This window comes from Colletotrichum tamarilloi (genome assembly GCF_030869305.1).
Source record: "Colletotrichum tamarilloi strain Tom-12 chromosome Unknown Scaffold_97.1, whole genome shotgun sequence".
NCBI lineage: Eukaryota > Fungi > Ascomycota > Sordariomycetes > Glomerellales > Glomerellaceae > Colletotrichum > Colletotrichum tamarilloi.
This window is the reverse complement of record NW_026849480.1, coordinates 43662-63310: the sequence shown is the minus strand read 5'-3', so window position 1 is coordinate 63310 and position 19649 is coordinate 43662. Positions and strand designations below refer to the sequence as shown.

At 34.6% G+C, this 19649-nt stretch overlaps 3 protein-coding genes across 3 annotated transcripts; 2 read left to right on the top strand and 1 right to left on the bottom strand.

The window, feature by feature from the left end:
* Positions 1-40: 40 nt before the first annotated feature.
* CTAM01_13495 (uncharacterized protein) lies at positions 41-2920 on the bottom strand (the record flags this gene model as incomplete). The annotated part of the gene is made up of 1 exon (XM_060529498.1): positions 41-2920. One exon carries the CDS (start codon positions 2918-2920, stop codon positions 41-43), a length of 2880 nt encoding a protein of 959 aa, XP_060375920.1.
* A 2128-nt stretch (positions 2921-5048) lies between these two features.
* On the top strand, positions 5049-6608 carry CTAM01_13494 (major facilitator superfamily transporter; the record flags this gene model as incomplete). Its single annotated transcript, XM_060529497.1, has 3 exons — positions 5049-5295; positions 5422-5797; positions 5855-6608. 3 exons carry the CDS (start codon positions 5049-5051, stop codon positions 6606-6608), a joined length of 1377 nt encoding a protein of 458 aa, XP_060375919.1.
* A 986-nt stretch (positions 6609-7594) lies between these two features.
* CTAM01_13493 (isoflavone reductase) lies at positions 7595-8459 on the top strand (the record flags this gene model as incomplete). The annotated part of the gene is made up of 4 exons (XM_060529496.1): positions 7595-7624; positions 7682-8110; positions 8180-8331; positions 8453-8459. The coding sequence occupies 4 exons, from the start codon at positions 7595-7597 to the stop codon at positions 8457-8459; spliced, it is 618 nt and encodes a 205-aa protein (XP_060375918.1).
* Positions 8460-19649: the final 11190 nt, after the last annotated feature.

Sequence of the window (19649 nt, the reverse complement as noted above, 5' to 3'; positions counted from 1 at the left end):
CGCCATCTATGCCTCATTGACTACTTCTGTGCACAGTATGTTAAAGAACCAAACCCCATCTCACGGCCTTCTGCCTCATCATGTCAACGACACCCAGCGGCAGGAATCGCTCCTCAATGAGCCTAAGACCATCGAATCGCTCTTTCGCCTCCTGATGATACATCTGGACCACCCATCTCAGCTCAGACCGTAAATTGGCCGATTGGATGGGCAAGTCCTCCAATGCCTGATAAACTTGCCGGTCAGCCTTGGGGCCGAGCACGGCTGGGGTCCCCTGAACACGCTCGTAGAGTTCTTTCAAGTGACTGCTCGTGGTACTTCTGTTTTTGGTGAATTCATCGTAGGTGAAGAACGTCTCCAAGTCCTCTGGGCTGAGGAATTGCGCGTCGAATCGGCTGAGGGGCTCATCCCCTAGCTCACGCGCCTCAGTGGCCTTGTTCGACATGAAGGTGCTCTTCTTGTCCTCGTAGTCATTGCGTTCTCGGTCGAAAAAGCTCTGAATCATCTCTTCTGGTGATACCCCTATTCCACACAGGTGTTTCTGGACCTTAAGAAATGGTATGAACTGGTTTTGGAGTCCCAAGCCACCTAGTTGGTCGGGAAAGAAGATGAAGGCGTCCGACACATCCGAGACACCAAAACGCTGCTCGATCTTGGACTTGATGTAGTGAACTGCACTGAGTTGGCTGTTCGCCGCGCCGGCAATCGACTCGTCGCCGGTGCCAGCTAAATATGGCGCAAAAATGTCGTGCTGCATCTTCTGGTAGGTTCGTAAGACGCTCTCCACGTGCTCCCTGCCCAAGCAATAGGCCGGCTCTCCAAACGCCTGACCGAAAAAGCGGCCGATGCAGCTGTTCCACGTGCGTACCCAGTCGAGGATGCTTCGACACTCGGCAAGTTGTTTCTGAAGCTGCTTCACGTGCTCCGCGACGTTCGCCTGGTCGATGATCCACTTTCCAGCCTTATGGTCGAGCACGAGGTGGCCGATGCTGACAGGACCCTTAGGCAACTGCTCATCAAGAGCTTCATCTCGAGGAACTCCTTCATTGGTCAAGTACACCGAGCCAGTCTTCTTCATGTTGAACTCCAACCCCATAACCTTGGCGAAGTGCTGCATGGTAGCCCATGCCCTAGCAGTGTCCGCAGGACTGCCTGCAACCCAAAGGTCGTCATGCAGGCGGTATAGTTGTAGCCCTGTCTCTTGGTTGACGGCAAAGTCCATCACGAACAAGACCAACTCGCCGATGAGTTTTGCTGGCGATCGACTCATCGGCATACCCCTGCGCCTGATGCGCGGTGCGTTTGATGTGGACTCTGACTCGGAAGACGAAATGGAGCCTAGGTTCACCGGCATCTCAAGAACCTTCCGGTAGAACGCAAGCATGTTATCCGGGAACCCAAAGAAGCGGAGGACGGCAAAGATTGACGTGTGGGACAGGCCGGCCCCGAACCACTTGAGATCAGACTGCAACGCGGCAGCTGTGCCATCAAGCGCTTGATGAAGCATCGTCTCAGTTGCAAGCGTGCGCAAAAGAAATTGCTTGATGTTCAGGACCGGTTTCTTGGCCTTTCCCCATTCAGACGAGGAAACATCATCGTCGTCCTCCTCTTCTGACATTCTTCCATCGTCGTACATCTCCTCGTTGAGCGTGTTTACCTGGCTCGGCAGGGCGGCGAGGCAAAAGTGATCAATGAAATTCTTCCTGCGAAGACCTGCAACCGTATCATCAGAGATTGCAGGTCGACGTTGGGTAGTCCGGAAAGATGCTCCCCTTCCACCTCTTCCGCGCCCCCTGGTACCTCCCCTAGGCCATCTCGTTGTTGCTGAATGCGAGGATTCATCAAGAACCAGGGTGGGAAGTTCGCTGAGATAATAGGCTCGCCGCTGGATCTGCCTCTCAGTCATGGATGGCTCAGCGTGCCACCTCCAGACTTGGTCGGTCCCGTCCAGAGAAACAAGGTCTGTGAGGGTCCGCTTCAAGCTCACGCAGCTGTTGATACCGACCCAGTGAATGAAGATAGCCTGCAGTACATCTTCGTCCATCCAAATGCGGTACTTGCCGTTGGCTTGCTGGCGCGGAACGTACGATACTCCCTCCTCGCCGGCGTCCCACTCCCAGTTCTCGAAATCGACGAACCTTGTGTTAAGGACGTCCGCGATCTCCCGTAGAACAACATTGTTGGACTCGAACTCGCGTAAGATAGCCTGTTTCTCATCGCTTAAGAGATCCTGCTGGAGGAGGCTGGCAATGCACATCTTCAGCGTGGTCGTGTTGAACGGGTTCCGCCTCTTGAGAAAGTCCACGCTCGCTCGCGCGGTCCGTTGCCGCACGTCCTCAAGCGCCCTTTCACTCTCCCTCGTCTTGAAGAGACTTGCCAGATACGCGTTGATCTCCGACTCGTCAGTCTCCAATGGTGTGAACACCACCTTCTCGAACTGGTCACGGAGGTTCTGAAGACGCTCTTGTTCCTGGTCGATGACCTCGAAAGAGGAGTCCTCCTTTGACAATTTGGCGGCGTCGGAACCCTCCATGGGACTTCCAGGATTGATCCACTCGGTAACAAGTCGGGAGTACAAGTGAGCCATGCTAAGCTTATGGCTTTGTACGTCAAGCTTAGACCTCAACAGGTCCTCAGATGACTGCAACATTGACGGAGGCACTGACGTGTCATATTTGGACTGAGCCAGTAAGTTGTCGATATTGTCGATGCTAGGATTGTCGTCGCGTCCTTTTGCGTAAAGTTCCTTGACCCCTCGAAGCAAGCAGCTGATACGGTCGCCCTGGTTGATGTGTTCTTCGGCCTCTTGGAGGATTTTGGCCTTGCGGTTTTCGTACTGAGTTCGTTGCTTCTCCAACTCGCGAATCTTAGTACTGGTGATGGACTGAAGCGTCTTCGATAAAACTGATGTTGAAGACATTGTATAATGATTCTGAAAGTCGTGAAGATTGGAAGGTTGTGTCTTTGCTGAATGATAATACTTCCTTGTTCTTTTATTTCCCGAACTCTCGGATCCATGATAAGCTCACTTACTTATGTGTATCCGCGGATCATCCTGAGGGCCTGTTGTTTACACTTGCCAGCTGTTCTTCCAAAACATCTGTTGAGTGATAATCATAATGATGTGGTCTTAGTTCCCCGCCCCTAGAGCGAACCAAGCCGCTGGAGAAGCCTACAGAAGTTGTAAGACGTTGGTGCCTGCTTAAGCGACGCCCTTTGACTGTCATCTCAACTTGAACATGTTTGCTAACCTAGCAATTGACTACGGAGGAAATCTTGAGGGCGTCCAACCATACAGCGTAAATCCTGTCTCTTTCTACTGGAACATTCCTTTCTAGTAGCAACACGAGGTATTTCAGGTCGCGGAACCTTGTCGCCAAGGAGAGTGTAGTTGCCATAGGATCCAGATCAAGCTTAGGGCGTAAGCACAATGAGGTTGAGAATTCTAGAAGCTTCTCGACCATGAACGATGACAGGTCGCTTTGCGCTCATTATCTCACTGGCGAGGAATTTTGGGGATTAATTATTCTAGACCGAATTCATTCCATCAAGATTCCTCTCGAAGTGCCCGGTCAATCTGCATTCTATGCGTGGCGCCACTAAACAAGAGTTTCCGGCAAATCTGATGATACGCTTGCATTGTGACATATCAAGATATGAGGATGGTGGATAGCCGTTGCGATCGTTAAATATTGCCGCCAGTTCTTGTTATAGTGCGCAAGATTGAGCTCTTGGAATGGGCGCGTGAAGTGCTCGCCCTTGTTAACATGAACCCTCGGGTTGTCGCGTCCGTGCAATAGACACCCTAGTCAGAACAGCCAATACCAGTCCCTCCTCCCCTAAATGACGATAGTGCAGGGCTGAGCAGAGCACTTTCAGAAAAGGTGTTGTTCGGCCCAGCTTCCATGGCAACCATGGTTACTTTGAACCTAAACAACACGACGGATAGTGATGACCGTACGTCATTTCTTCAATACCATCTCAATTTGGTTACGACAATCTCGAGCAGTCAACGGTCAGTGCCGAAAACGCACGACCAACGGTCAATGGAGATCGGCCGAAACATGGTCAGATCCGGCCCCAGTTTCTGACCCGAAATGGGCAAAACTATCCCGCTGGATCTGTGGATGGGTTGTCAGCCCATTTTGGCAGGTTGTCAAACCCGTTGCATTCTGGCCAGCATAACCCTGGACTCTGCCCCAGTGGCGACCCGACGCGCGCGGCAGATCAGTGAGCTAGCCTGCCTAAACTGGCGCTGTCGCCGGTTTGAATTCCGCACCTCTGATGATCCTTCCCGGGCACCGGCCGAGGTCTCGCTTTCGCCAGCACGTTCTCAATCTTTTTGGCCATCCATCTGAGAGAAGATGGGAGGAGTGAATTGAGTCTCATAGATGCCGTGTCAAGCGATGCTATTGATTAATACGGAGTGCAAGTTTGGTAGAACCTAACACCTAGGGCATCTGTTGTTAACTTGAAGATTATCCATTCCCAAGGAAGAATTTAAGACGGTTTTGTTCCGATGCCATACCGAGGCGCCACATCTAATATTGTAGATGTGATCTCCTGCAGGTGCCGCGGTGCGGAGCGGGTACTGTCGGGGGACCCGATCACATCAACAATAAAGGGTTGCATTGAGAACAGGGAAGTGGGTTGAATCAATACAAGACCATCGGCTCATCTTGTCAGTCGATTGAATAAGAAGAAAAATTCCAAGGCAAAAAATTTCCCCACAACCCATGAAAAAAGGGGCCTTTGACAACGCAATTTTTTGCTTAGATGAGCGTAAGAAGACGTGGCTCGGGAGTATTTTGCCTACTGCCGAACCGCGTTTCTCGACTGAGACCCTGCATTGTCCAATTGATGCTAACTCACACACCCCCTTTCAATCACTTAAACTTTCTTTCGTTCTCTACTTTGTCACATTGGCGCACTGATAAGGCGGTTATCGCAATCTTTCTGATCATTTGAAGCCGGGATAGACTTTGGCATCCCGCCCTGAGCCGCTAACATAGGACGGATCTGGGTTCGGATGATTTGCTCAGTCGACAATGGCTTCAACTTCGAATGAGAGTCCAAGGGACCAGGAGAAGGACGCCAGCACACGCGAAGCCGCGATAGATACCTCCGTTATTGCGACAGACAACACAAGCAGTAACGACAGCCCTCCGACATCATCGTCTCAAGCATCGCCTACTGCAGAGAAGTCAACAACAACCCCTGCTGGACCTCCAGACGGTGGTTTGCAAGCATGGCTCCACATCCTTGGGTCTTTCTTCATCTACTTTAACACATGGGGTAAGCAAGATCGATCTTTAGACTCGCGTTTTACGCGATGCAACCATCGTGAGATGTTGCAGCGGCAACGCCAACATGGGACAACCTCCTCTTGGAATGTGGTTCGCTGACCGGGTATCGTTCCAGGTCTCATCTCGAGCTTCGGCGCCTTTCAGGCCTACTACCAGTCTGATCTCCTGAAAAACAACACTGCCTTTGAGATCTCGACAATTGGTTCCCTGCAGAACTTCCTGATGGTCTTCTTGGGTTTCATCATCGGCCCAATTTACGACCTGGGCTACTCACGATACCTGCTGGTGGTAGGATCCATCCTGGTGCTGATCGGGCTTATCCTCCAAGCCTTCTGCCAGAACCTGTGGCAGTTCCTACTCTGCCAGGGTCTCATCATCGGCCTGGGAACCGGATGTCTGTCTACGCTAGGCGTCGCACTCCCATCGCAATGGTTCTCTACTAGGCTCGCGCTTGCCAATGGCATCGCGGCCAACGGTAGCGGTGTTGGCGGGTAAGTGTCGCTTTGAGCGAGAGCCTAGAGTCTAGAGTCGACTAACATTGTGCGCAGTCTCGTCCTACCAGCAATGTTCCGAGCAATCCAACCTAAGATCGGCTTCCGATGGACAGTCCTCGTCTTCGCGCTCATCGCGCTTGTGACGCTCGGCGTAGCCAACCTCGTCATCAAGACATCGAAGCTCAAGATCCCTCTCAAGCGGCGACCGCTCGTCGACAAGTCCGTCTTTCACGACCTCCCGTTCCTTCTCTTCCTCGGCGCCTGCTGTCTGCTCTTCCTGGGCATGTACACGCCGTACGTCTATGTGCAGAGCTACGCCCTCGAGAACCACATGGCCAGCGAGAATGTCGCGCTCTACCTCCTCTCGATGCTCAACGGCGCTTCTATTGTTGGGCGCATCATCCCCAACTTCTTTGCACCCTACATTGGCATCATGAACATGATTGCTAGCGCCGTCTTCGTCATGTCGATTGCCGCCTTCTGCTTCGCGGCGACGAACAGCCAGGCTTCACTCATTGCCGTCACTGTGGTGTACGGCTTCTTCAGCGGAACATTCTTCGGCTTGCAGCCGACTACGTTCGTCAAGCTTACAGCTGACAAAAGTTACATGGGCACCAGATTTGGCATGGCATTTACTGTCATGTCGGTGGCACTCCTGTTCGGATCGCCCATTGCTGGTGCGCTGTCCAGGTCGCATGGATACTTGAGCGGTTGGATCTGGTCGGGATGTTGCCTTGCGGCTAGCGGTGTCACGATTTGCATTTCGCGCGGGTTTGCTGGTGGCTGGAAGCTGAACAAGGCGGTTTGAGATGCCTCCTTGGCTGTGTTGTACATATGATTAGTTACATGTAAAAAGTTATACAGAGATATCATCACTCATTTCCGATACCTGATCTACGAGTAATGTGATTTGGTCATGGGGTTCTTAGACGACGAGATTGCCACTTTTTGATATAGGTGGCTCAAGCCCAATTGAGTCCTGTTCTCAAAGCTGTCAAGTTGAAGAGACGAAAGATCTCGTGAGATGGGCCGGCAGTGCGACTGCCAGCTACGTCACAGTAGCAATGGACTCCACGGAGCTAAATCTCTTTCCGGGCCGCAGCCGTGACCCATGTTCGGCTCGCAGCTGCGGCAGTTTATCTTCAAGCATATCCAGGTGCGGAATGTCGGAAACCCCCTGTCACGGTGCTGCCGTCAGGTACCGCAGACGGCCAGTCCCGATGGCGAAGGAACCGCCTGGAGAAACCGAGGGCTATGGAAGTGTGTGCCAAGTTATTCAAGTACCTACTCCGTATTAATGGACGGTGGAAAGTGAGGAGTGGGAGCCGTCTAGATAACAGGTTGCACAAAGTGGGAGCCGGGTGCCCTGACTCGCCATTGCTACCCGGCAAGGACACCCGGGCTTCGACCCATAAACAAGGACTATATGGGGTCTCATGCCACCTTGCCAGGCTCTGCCAGGGCCACCAGCGGCATATCGTCGATCTAAAATGATGCAAGGGCAACTGCGTGGGTATCGCTGCGAAAGTGTCACTATTTTTTGTGTTCGGGGAAGCTTGAATATAGAGCCCCCGCGTAGGGTTGCACTCCGCGGAACCAGAACCGGCATGCCAGATGGCGCAAACCTTAGAGTTCATGACGGGGATGGAGGGGTTGGAGGGGCAGAAATCCCCTTGTTTGTAAGTTCTATCTTCACGTATAAATAGCTAGATCTGGTGCCTTGCATGCGAAGTCTTCGCTCTCTCGGGTTTCTGTTGCGCTCTATTCGTCGATCAATATCAAATACTATTCAAAATGTCCATCAAAACAGTTGCCGTCGTTGGTGTAAGTAGTGATTCGACAACACAGCGAAATGAGACCGAAGCTCACAACTGAATCTAGGCATCCGGCCTCGTTGGTCTGCGAGTCGTCAAAGCCCTCCTGGAAAAGGGATTTGAAGTAACGGCTATCTCCCGCGAAGCTTCCACCGCAACATTCCCATCTGGCGTCGCCGTCCGCAAGGCAGACCTGTCGTCTGTTGAGTCCCTCACGGCCGCCTTCGCAGGTCAGGATGCCGTCATCTCTGCCATCTCCACTGTCGCTGTCATCGTCCCTGGTTCACAAGACCCGCTCATCGATGCGGCTATCGCTGCCGGTGTGAAGCGCTTCATCCCGTCCGAGTATGGCCTCAACACGCGCACCTTGGAGGGCGAGATCCTTGGCGACTGGCTCAAGTCCAAAACGGCCGCTGTCGACTATTTGATCGAGAAAGCGGAGGCTAACCCAAGCTTCACCTGGACTGGTATTGGAACAAGTCTTTTCTTCGACTGGGTAAGTCCTCGCCATCGACAGATCAAATTGTCTGAATCTCTGAAAGTGTAATTAACCACTTCCTAACAGAGCATCACCCGAGGAATCTACGGTATTTCACTCGAGAACAAGAGCATCACAATCTTCGACTCCGGAAACCAAAAGGTCTCGGCGACGTCGCTTGCTTTCCTCGCTAAGGGCATTATCGCGGTGCTGCAACACCCCGCCGAAACCGCTAACAAGTACATTAACTGTCGTAGAGTCACTATAGGGGTATCGACGTATATAAAGAGAACGGTTATTTATTAAAAATAAAAAATAGGCTCAAAGCTCGCTCTAATATAGAGGGTATAAGTAAAATAGGCCTTAGTAATTATATAATTAAAGTTATATAATATATAATAAAGCTATAAATAGTTAAAATTATTATAATATACCCCCCTAAATAAATATACGTTTAAAAAAAGCGTGTTTAATTACTTATATTATTATAAATAGGTTTATTAAAAATAAAAAACTAAATATTAATATATAAGAATTTATTTATAAAAAGAATTATAAAATAAATCGGTTTATGTATAAAGTTATAAATAAGAGGTAAATTAGCTATAAATTAACTTCTATATTCGTTATTATAAGTAATTTTAAAGCTATATTATTAATAAAAAGTATAATTAAGAGACGGCCTTTTATTAGCTAAATAATTAACTTATAAATTAAGAATAATAAATATATAAATTTCTTACCGCTACCCATAGTACTAACTTTTTTTTCCTTTTTAACCTATACTTATATTACTATTATACGTATATACCCTTACTTTTTACCTCTATATTTATATTTTTATATATATATATTATTAAAAAAAGATTTTTATTAATAATATTGTTTTTATTTAAATATTATTAAAATAAATAGTTAAAAACTATATTTATATTATTATAGTGCGAGAGGTTAAGAAGCGTAAATATAAAGTTATAGCTTTAAAAAAAATAATAGCTTTTTTAGCCCTAATAACGAGCTTATAAAGGATAAGTAATATTTTTTTATTTTATTTTTTAATTAATAATATAGCCTCGTTTATTTAATATTAATTTAATTATTTTATTTAATAAGTAACGGCTTTATAACTAAATAAGTTATTTAAAAAAATAATAAAAGCGAGGAGGGTTTATAGCCCCCTTTTTTATTCCTTTTTAAAAGTTAAAAAGAAGTTTTTATTTTTTAAGAGGATAATATAAATAAAGAGGGTTTATAGCCTCTTTTTTTACTTTTTTTTAAATAAAAAAAAAAAAAAACTTTTTTTAGGGGGATTAGAATAATAAAATAAGTTTATAACCCCCTCCCTTACCTCTTTTTAAAAAATATAAAATAATTAATTATATACATAATATTTTTTTATTTATCGTTATTTATAAAACTAATTTTTAATAATAAACCTTTTTAGTACTATTTTTAATATTAAAGTTTAATATAAATTAGTACTTTTACTTCCTCCGTTTAGTTACGAATACTTTAAGTATATTAAAAGCGCCCTTAGTAACCGTTCGGATAATACGTACTTTTTAAGTTCGCGTATTAATAATAAATATTAACGCTACTAAACTTATAAAAAAATAAGTTATACCCCTATTTTTAAAAAGTATATATAGGACCTAAGTATAAAGTTCTTATATTTTAAATAAGTATTAATAAAATAAGTAGCGGTAGCTATAGTTATAAGTATAAAACTACTTATATTTTATAAAATAAGTTCTTAACTATTCTCGTTTTATTTATTATTTATAATTTAATATATAATCCCTAACTTATATAATAGTAGTGTTACGTAAGGCCCTTAAGTATAATAATTTTTTAAATAAAAATAAAAATAAGGGGGTTTATATAAATAAAGTTTTAATAAAAAAGGCGTTTATAAGCGCTCTCTTTATATTAGAAGCGTTATTAAAAGAACTTATTAAAAATATAATAATATTAACTACTTCGCTTATAAAAATAAATAATATTTAAATCGGAATTAATATTTTTATTAGTTTATATATTTTTTTAAATATATAGCCCGCGTTTAAATCTTTTTTAAATAAATTCGTACTTATTTTTTTTAAATAAATAGCCTCTTTTTAAATAACTTAATAAGGTTATTAAAATAACTTTATACTCCTTAGCTATAAACTACGTTTTTTAATTAAAAACCGGGCCCTCTAGGCCGTTTTATTACTTTTTAAATATCCCCTTATTTAATATAATTATTTCTTATATATTTTTTATATTTAAAAGTAATACGAAGTACTTAAACTTTATTTTAAAAAGGTTTTTTATAAAACTATTAGTTAGTATTTTATTTATTAATATATAAACTACTTAAAATATGCTTTTTATATACTTTTATTATAACTATATATTTTAAATATTAACGTAGCGTAAGTAAGTTAAAATACGTTCCTCTTTTTTTATTACGAGTTTAATTATTTAATAATTATCATAATATACTTTTTATATATTACTAAGCTCGAGTAAAATATTTTTAAAAAAGTATTTAAAAACGAGTATTTCCTTAGCTATATATTTTAAGCTTAATAGTTTAGCCTTTATAATTAACGTAATTATTATATTTTAACGAGCTACTTTTTATTAAACGAGGTTATTAAAAAGGGAGATTATAAAACTTTATAAAGATTTTTAGGTCTTTTTATTATTTATAAATAAAGCGTTGCTTATAATTAATAATACTTAGTTACTCCCTAAGATCTTAAAATATATTACTAAGTATTATATATAAAAAAGGTATTGTATAACCTAATTTATAATAAAATAATATTAATAAAATAGGTTTATTAAGAACTAAAAAAGTAGAGCGTATATAAAAGTAACGTTAGGCCGAATTATAATTATTATATATAATATTAAACTAACCTTTTTTTAAAAAAACTTAGTTTTGTTTAGAAATATAATCCCTAAGTTTTTTTTAATTAAAACTATTAATAATAGGGTTATAAGAATAGTAAAATTAGTAAAATCGAACTTCTTAACTACTTTTTTAAAATACTAATTATAAGCTAAGTAAATTTTTTTATTTAGTTAATTATAAACAATTTTTATTTTAAAATACTACGAAACTAGCCCTTAGTTTTTTATTTTATATTTCTTTTTAAGTCCCTTAGTTACTTAACTAGCCTCGTAAACGTAGTTTTTATAATAAAGAACGAAGATATTATTTATATAAAAAAAAACTAAGACCTTTTTAATAAAGTCTTAAAATAGGTATAAGTCCTTATTTATAAATAAAAAACTTAAATTTTTAAAAGTTAATACTAGCTCTTCGTATTATAATAGCGGAACGTTATAAGTACTATATAGGGCCCGCTCGAGTTTTATATATATTCTTAGTTTATAAAAGCTATTTAGAAATTTATAAATAATAGGGGGGTTACTTAGTTTCTTAATTATATTTAAAAAAGCGTTTATAATATTATATTAATAAATTTTTAAATTAAATTAAGTAGTAATAGTTATAACTATTTTAAATATTTTAATAATTAGCGTTATTATATAAGTCTTTTTTAGGGAGTATCGTTTTTAAAAATCCCCCTTAATATAAATTCTCGCTTTATAATAATTAAAATAATTATTATTGTTAAGTTTATAATTAAATACCTATTTAAAAAGTATTAGTTTAGAAATAACTAACGCCTTATTAACTACTTTTTAAGTATTTATTTTTTTAATTTCTAAATTTCTAACTATACTACCTCTATAAATTAACTTTTTAAAAGTTCTAGTATTTTAAGAATATTCTTTTACTTTTTTAGAAAAGTAATTAATTAATTTATATAAATTTAGTTAAATTAGATTATAGTTAATAAAACGTACTTCGTTTTACTAATTATAATATAAATATAATAATATAATATCTAATATCCCTAAGTTACTTTATTAACTACTTTTTATTAATTAAGTATATACGTATTAAAAAAGGAGTCTTAGTCTTTTTTTACTTAAATATAAAAAGAATATTACTTAAATTGCTTTTATTAACTCGGGTTTTAAATAAATATTTTTAAAAATTAGTTTTTTAATTTCTAATTTTATTTAATATACTTATCCTCTTCTTAGCTATATATATTAATTATATTAAAGTTATTAACTAGGTCGTTTATTATTCTTATTTTTTAATATAAACTTGCTTATTAAAGGAGTTTATTAAAGTCTAATTAAATAAAAAAATCCTTTTTATAAAAGCTCTAAGAAGTCTTTATTTTTATTTATATATATATTATATTTTTAATTTTCTTAATAAAAGGATCGATTTCTTTTATAACCTCGCTTATTAACTTAATTAACTAAATAAGGTTCGTTTTTAACTCCGGATTTTTAAAATTTAAGGTTAGTTTAAGGATAAGTAGTTATTTACTTTATTTATTTAAAAATAAACTAAGCTTATTTATAGCCTTATTTACTTTTTATAAAACGAGTATAAGTAATAATAGCTACTTTTTATTATTAATTAATATAACCTCTTTTTTATTTATAATTCTAAGTAATTAGAACTTAAGTTTAATTATTATAAATGGCTATTAAATCTTATTTACTACGGCCCTTAACTTAAATAAATAAATTACGGTTTTAATATTATTTTTTAAATAAAAAGCTATTTTATTAAATATTATATTTTAAATAATAATAATTTCTAAAAGTAAGGGGATTTAGATTTTATATAAATTATAGGCGTTCGTTACGTAATTTATAAAGTACCCGATATATCCCCTCTACTTTATTTTAAAACGTTTTTTATTAATTCTTTTTTTATAATTCTTTTTAAAAAAATACGCTCTATAGTTATATATATACGTTTATTTTTAATAAGGACGTAGATTATAAATAAGTTTTAATATATTTATTAATTATTATTATTTAAAATAATAAGTAAACTAAATTTTTTAGTTTAAATTAATAATAACTAGTTAGTACGTTACTTAGGGCTAATATTATATAAGTAAGTTATAATTAATATAGTTTTTATTTAGAGTTCGTTTAATAAGCTAGTTATTAATATTATATTAATCGCTTTATTAATAATTTTTTAACTAGCTCGTTCCCCTTCTCTATTTAGTTTTTTTATATATAGAGGAGTAGTTTCTAAGTCTATTCTTAGTTTTTATATTTATATTTAAAAACGAGTTTTATTATTAATTATAATTATTATATATTTTATATCTTATTAAATTTTATAAATAGCTATGCTTTTTTATATACGTATTTATTATTTAAAAAAATATAAAACCCTAAATACTATATTATAAGTTTTTATAACTTATAAAAAGATAAAGATCCTATTTAAATATTCGTTTTTAATTAGTATTAACTACTTATTTTATTTATAAGTTAGTAAGTAGTTAAAGAGGTCCTATAAGATTTTATAATAAGGTCGGGTTATTTTTTGTTCTAAGGTACGTTATAAAATAACCTATTTTATATAAATAGTTATATAGTATTAATATTTTAAATAGCTTAGTTTTTTAATTTTTACTTCTTAAGTAGCTAAGATAAGCTTTTTAAGTACTATTAATATAAGATATTTAGATTTAAAGTATTAAAACTAAGTTATATTTAATTAATTATTCCTTAATTAATATAAAAAACGTAAGTACTATACGCTACGTATTAAAATTATATTAATAAATAAAGACTAATTTTTAAGTAGAGAATAAGATAAATAGGGCTTATATTTTAAAAAAACTAAATTAACCTTTTTTTTAAGCTACTTAATAATAACGTTCTTAGATTTACTACTAAACCGAAGGGTATAATTAAAACCTAAATACTAAATACCCGTTTTTTAAAAAAGAGCTTTTAATACGACGTTTATATAGAAGTTTTTAATAAAATTAATATTATAAAGGGTAAGGTACTCTATCCTAGGCCCCTTTAGTCCTATAAAAATATTCTATATAATCCTCGTTCCCCTAGTAATAATAAAATAAAATACCGTTTTAAAGTCTATATTCTCTAAACTATTATTTTATTAAATAAAATCTAGTTTTAAAAGCGATTAGTTATTAATAAAGTAAATAGTATTATAATTATTTATAACTATATTTTTAAAAAGGAGGTATAAGTTAATAAAGGGAATAAAAAAGATAATAAGATTATTATTTTTATTATTTTCTATATTTAGTTTAGAAAATAGACTAATATTAATAATTATAATTATAATATTTAAAAGGTAAGTCTTTTTAAAGTTCTTTTTATTATTTAGCTTATTAATTTTAATTATTTTTTTTAAAATAACTTCGGTTATTATTATTTTATTTAAGAGGGGGTTTTATATAGATCTAGCTTTTTTAAGCGAGGTTAATATAGAGGTTTATATACTTTTCTTAGTTTAAATAGGAAATTATTTTTTAAGTTTTATTATTACTTAGCTAAATATGTTTTTATTTTATTTTATTTATTAAAATAAGCTCTATTTTTATATAGTTTATTAGTTTTTAATAATAGGACCCTTTATAAAAATAGTTAATAAACGAGTTAAGAGTTACTTCGTTCTACTTAGGGGAATTTAAATAATTTATTAATATTACGAATATTATAAGGGTTTATTTATAATTTTTATTATATACTATTTTTTTATATAATAAGTTATTAAAGATCTTAGTATAATACCCTATATTAAAGATTACTTCTCTTTTTTATTTTAGTTTAATAATATTAATAAACTCTTAATTAAATTAGTTTAGGGTAAAATAATATATAGTTATATAAAAAAAAGCTTTTAAAATAAGGGTACTTTAGACTTTAAGTAGCTTAAGTTATATTACTTAATAATAAACTAAAAAAAAGTTTTTAATTTAGGTTAATAAATTAACGCTAGAGTTCGCCCTATTTATAATTATATTAAATTCCTTTTTTATAATTATAAACGAACTAGAGTTACTTAGTACGTACTTTTATTTAAAAACCTAAATTATAATATAAAAGGAGTAATTTAAAAAATTAATAAATTCTTTTTTTATATTTTTTAAAATTTCTTAAGTAATTATAAAAGAGATTTAATAATTTATTAATTTATATAATCTCTTTTTTTAAAAATAAGAGATCGTTTTAAATACGGTTTATTAAATAAAAAAAGTATATTTTTTAATAAGACGTACTTAGTTCGTTATTATAGCCTTCGGTTTTATTAGAGTAACTAGTTATTTAATTTAATAATTTTTAATTAAAGATTTAATTATAATTTCGCTTTTTAATTATTTAGCTTATTATTAAATAAACTCCTTAAATCTTTATTAGTATTTAATTAAGGCCGTTTTATATACTTAATTTTAAATAATATTTCGTATTTTAACGTACTTTTTAATTAAAAAAATAGACTTTATAAAGAGTAATAGATTTAATAAAAAAGTATAGTTATTTAGGTTTAAAAAGTTTTAAACGTCTTTTAACTAGGCCTTAACTTATAGAACAAAGTATTATTTTAGTTAATCTCGTTAATAATTAAGCTTTTATTTAGGAATATTAGTAGTCTTTTTAAAAAATATTAATTTATTTAGGATTAAGCTTAATAATTATAATAGGGGTTAAATAATATTATAAAAAAGGATATAATAAACCGTAGTTCCTAAAAAATAACTTTTTAATAAAAATATAAGGATTTAAGTTAGAACTAAGCTTATAATTATCGTAAAGTTATTATAGGGGTATTAATATATATAAAAAGAATAGTTATTTATTAAAAATAAGAAATAGGCTTAAAGCTCGCTTTAATATAGAGGGTATAAGCGAAGTAGGCCTTAGTAATTATATAATCGAGGTTACGTAATATATAGTAAAGCTATGGATAGTTAAAGCTATTACGATATTAACATTATCGAATTCGAAGTCACACAGAACCAGCTCCACAAGCTCTTTAAGGAGGAGACGGGGTTAAAGTTCACGGTCGAGCATAAGACTGCCGATAAGGCAGAGAAGGAGGGCAAGGAGAAGCTCAAAGCTGGGGGGCGTTTCCCCTTTAAAGAGCTTTTGCAAAAGTACTGGTTTGGCGACGTACCCGGCCACACTATCAAGGAGGAAGATAAGTCAAACAAGATTCTGGAACTTCCCCAAAGTGACTTGCGGGAGGTTGTCAGGGGATACATCAAGGAGCACAGCACATAGAAAAAGCCGAATGGCAATCTAGACGAGTAAAATGAGCAAAGTCTGTCTGAATGTGTGTTTTCAAGTGCGATTCAACTGTCTGTCTGAAGTACAGTCCTCCTTCTACATTCTTCATTCTATACGCGCTTTGCTCCCAGTCTGTTTAATTCTAGTGTAATTCGTTAATGAGTATGTCAGCTTTTTACTACTCCGAGTAAGTACGGCAGAAGCATTCGTTAATAGTCTCTTGAAAGGGGGCTTGCGATGAAGTTCCCGTAACGAAGTAGAACAAAAGGCAACATCAGACTTCTCGGGAGTTCACTAACCTGACTGAAAAGGATTCAATTACAACTCCTCTATCAGTTTCCTTCCATATTGTTGACATCTTATCCTGGTTGACCTACTTGCCCGTGGGCATGTGGTACATCACCTACCTTAGATCTGACATATCCCACCTGGCGATATATTCGTTGGTTTGAATGCTCAATGTTTCTCGCTTGAGCTTCGGAAAACCTCTGCTAGGGAACGATTAGGATCGTTCTAAGATCTTCCTCCGGCTCGCCCGACTCAGAATTGGATCCGCATTGGTATCGGCAAGTCTTATTCATGGTTGCTCTGACTTGATAGAGGTCAGTAGTGCGCTTTAAACTACCTTAAGTCAACGTATCTAGGTCCTATGATTTGGCTCGGGGGCGGGGGTTCTGCTTCGTCATTCACTTCACGAGTGTGCCCTTATGCATGAGCTCTTCAGTGAGAAGAATGTCCTTTGGCTAAGTTCTGAACGAAAATTTAATCCAATATTCCCATTGCCGAGACATTATGAACGCATGAGGTATACCAGGACAGCATGAGCTTATGCATTGTGGCGATTTCCTAAGAACCTCAAGATGAAGTTACTTTACCCATTTGGATCAATACCTACCTTACGTTTCGCGATATGCGGCGAGATTCGACCTTCGAGATTAGTACCACAGTACGTCGCGTTTATGGCAATCTAAGCGTTAATGTTTTTCCTTTCAGTTCTAGATATTAAATAGCCGCAAAATCCATCTCGCAACCTCAGCCTTGTAATACTATAGTGATATCGCTTACCCTAAGAGAATTAGAAAATAATAGCTCTATTGCTACTTGCTATTAATAAAACATAATTAGGAACCTAAAGCCTTATTATTAATTCTACTATTAGTATCCCTATTACAAAGTAGTTAGTTCGAACCGTAGGTTAATAAAAAGATTAATTAAACTATCTAAATTTTTATATAAATATAAAAAAGAAGTTCTAACTATAAGTTATACTAATTATAATAATTATAAATAGGGCCCCTAATTAGCCCCTATATAATTAACTATATACTATAATCGAACTAAATTTCTAATTTAATACTAACTTTTTTTTTTTTTTATTAATTTACTTACTATAATTAAAGGTATAATTTAACCTCGGGCCCGTTTATTAAGTCGTCTCCTTTTCCCCCTTTTCTTTACTCTTTTTATATAACCTATCCCTTTATTTATATATTAATTTTTTTATTACTTACGAATTACTCTAACTCCTTATTAAGTATTATTTTTATAAAAACGTTAGCGAGGTTATTATTCTTATTAATTTAATATATCTCGAAGATCTTATATCTTTTATATAATTACCTAAGGGCTATAATATTAATTATAAGCTTCTTTTTTTTTATTATTCCTAATTTAACGAGGTATTTATATAGTAAATAAGAATTAGTATAAATAACTATTAAGATTAATAAAAAGTTAAATTAATTAATAATCATTTTTAATATTATTAAAATCGTATAAGTAAAGTTAACGCTATTAACTATATTATAAACTTTTAATACTAGGATATTTTTTATTACTTACTTATTTTTAATTAATAAGTAGTAAATTATATTATTATATATAGTAAATTTATTCCTATTTATACTCTCGTTACTTAGGATAATAATATATTTTAATTACAAAATAAAGTCGTTATTATTTATAAATAACTTATTAATAAAAACGTAGAGTTTATTAATAATAAGGTTAATTAAGTAATAAACGAGGCCTTAATTAAGATTTATTTATTATTACTTAAGCCGCTTATTAAGTATTTTAACGTTTTATTTATTTAGCTCTATAGCCTATATTATTTTAATATAATTAAAAATTATTTTAAGCTAATATATACTTATAATATATACCCCTCGCGCGAGCTTAACTTTATATTACTTTTTAACATTAATTATATTTAAGTTAACGAGGGTAATTTTCTTACTTTACCCCTTTTATTAAAAAATAACGGTTTTTTTTTTAATTATAAAAATTCTATTATTAAACGTTAATAAATTATTTATTATAAAAACCTCTTTTAGCTTTATTATAAAGCCCGTTTTTTAAAGCTCCTTATCCTCTTTTTTTATAAAGTTAATATTAAATAGGCTTAATATATCGTCGGTCTATATTTTAATAATTTTAAATTATTTATTTTTTTATTTAAAAACTAATAAGTATAGGTTATACGTAAATATAATTATTAATAATTAATTAATATAAAAATCGTAATATATAGTTTATTAATAAGTACCCGATTTTACGAGCCTATATAATAGTTTAAGTATTTTAATAATCGTGCTTTCTAAGTACTTACTAACTATTTTTTCTAATAAGTAGGCTAGGATTTTTTTTATAAGCCCTGTGGCCGATTAAATATAGGCCTAAGTAATATTATAACTTTAAATTTTATATTCTTTTTTCTATAGCGATACTATTAATATTATTATTAATTATTAATTATAGCGCTATACTATAAGTAATTAAATAAATAGTGTCGCTTTTTTAACGTTACTATACCCCTAAATTATATATCTAGATTTTTTATATAATTAAGGTATTCTTTTTTTTTTAATTTTACGTACTATTCGTAATTTAAATATATAAAGACTTTTATATTTCTTAGGGTTATAAAAAATAAATTAATAAATCCCTCGATTATATAAAGTATTTATTTTAATAAGATCTAATCCCTTATATAACTTTTTAGTAGTTATAATAATACTTTTTTTACGTAGTTTAATTACTAGCTTAAAATTAGCTTTTTTTTTATTATATAAAAGGTATTAATTATCTCGTTATTAGTAATAAATTACTACGTTAAGGCTTATTATCGTAGTTTTTTATAACGTCTCGCTAGTAATATTAGTACCCTTTTAATAATTTCCTCTTTTTTATTATTTATTAATACTATTACAACGATTTTATTAAAGATAATTTTTTATACTTCTACTACTAGTTATATAGTTTCTCTTAGCTTTTTTTTTTTTTATAAGCTAAAAATTACTTTAATAAGATTTATATAATATAATCTAACTACGGTAATTAATATTTTAAGTAGCTAGTTACGATTTTTTATAACTATATAAGAGTACTCGTTAATAAA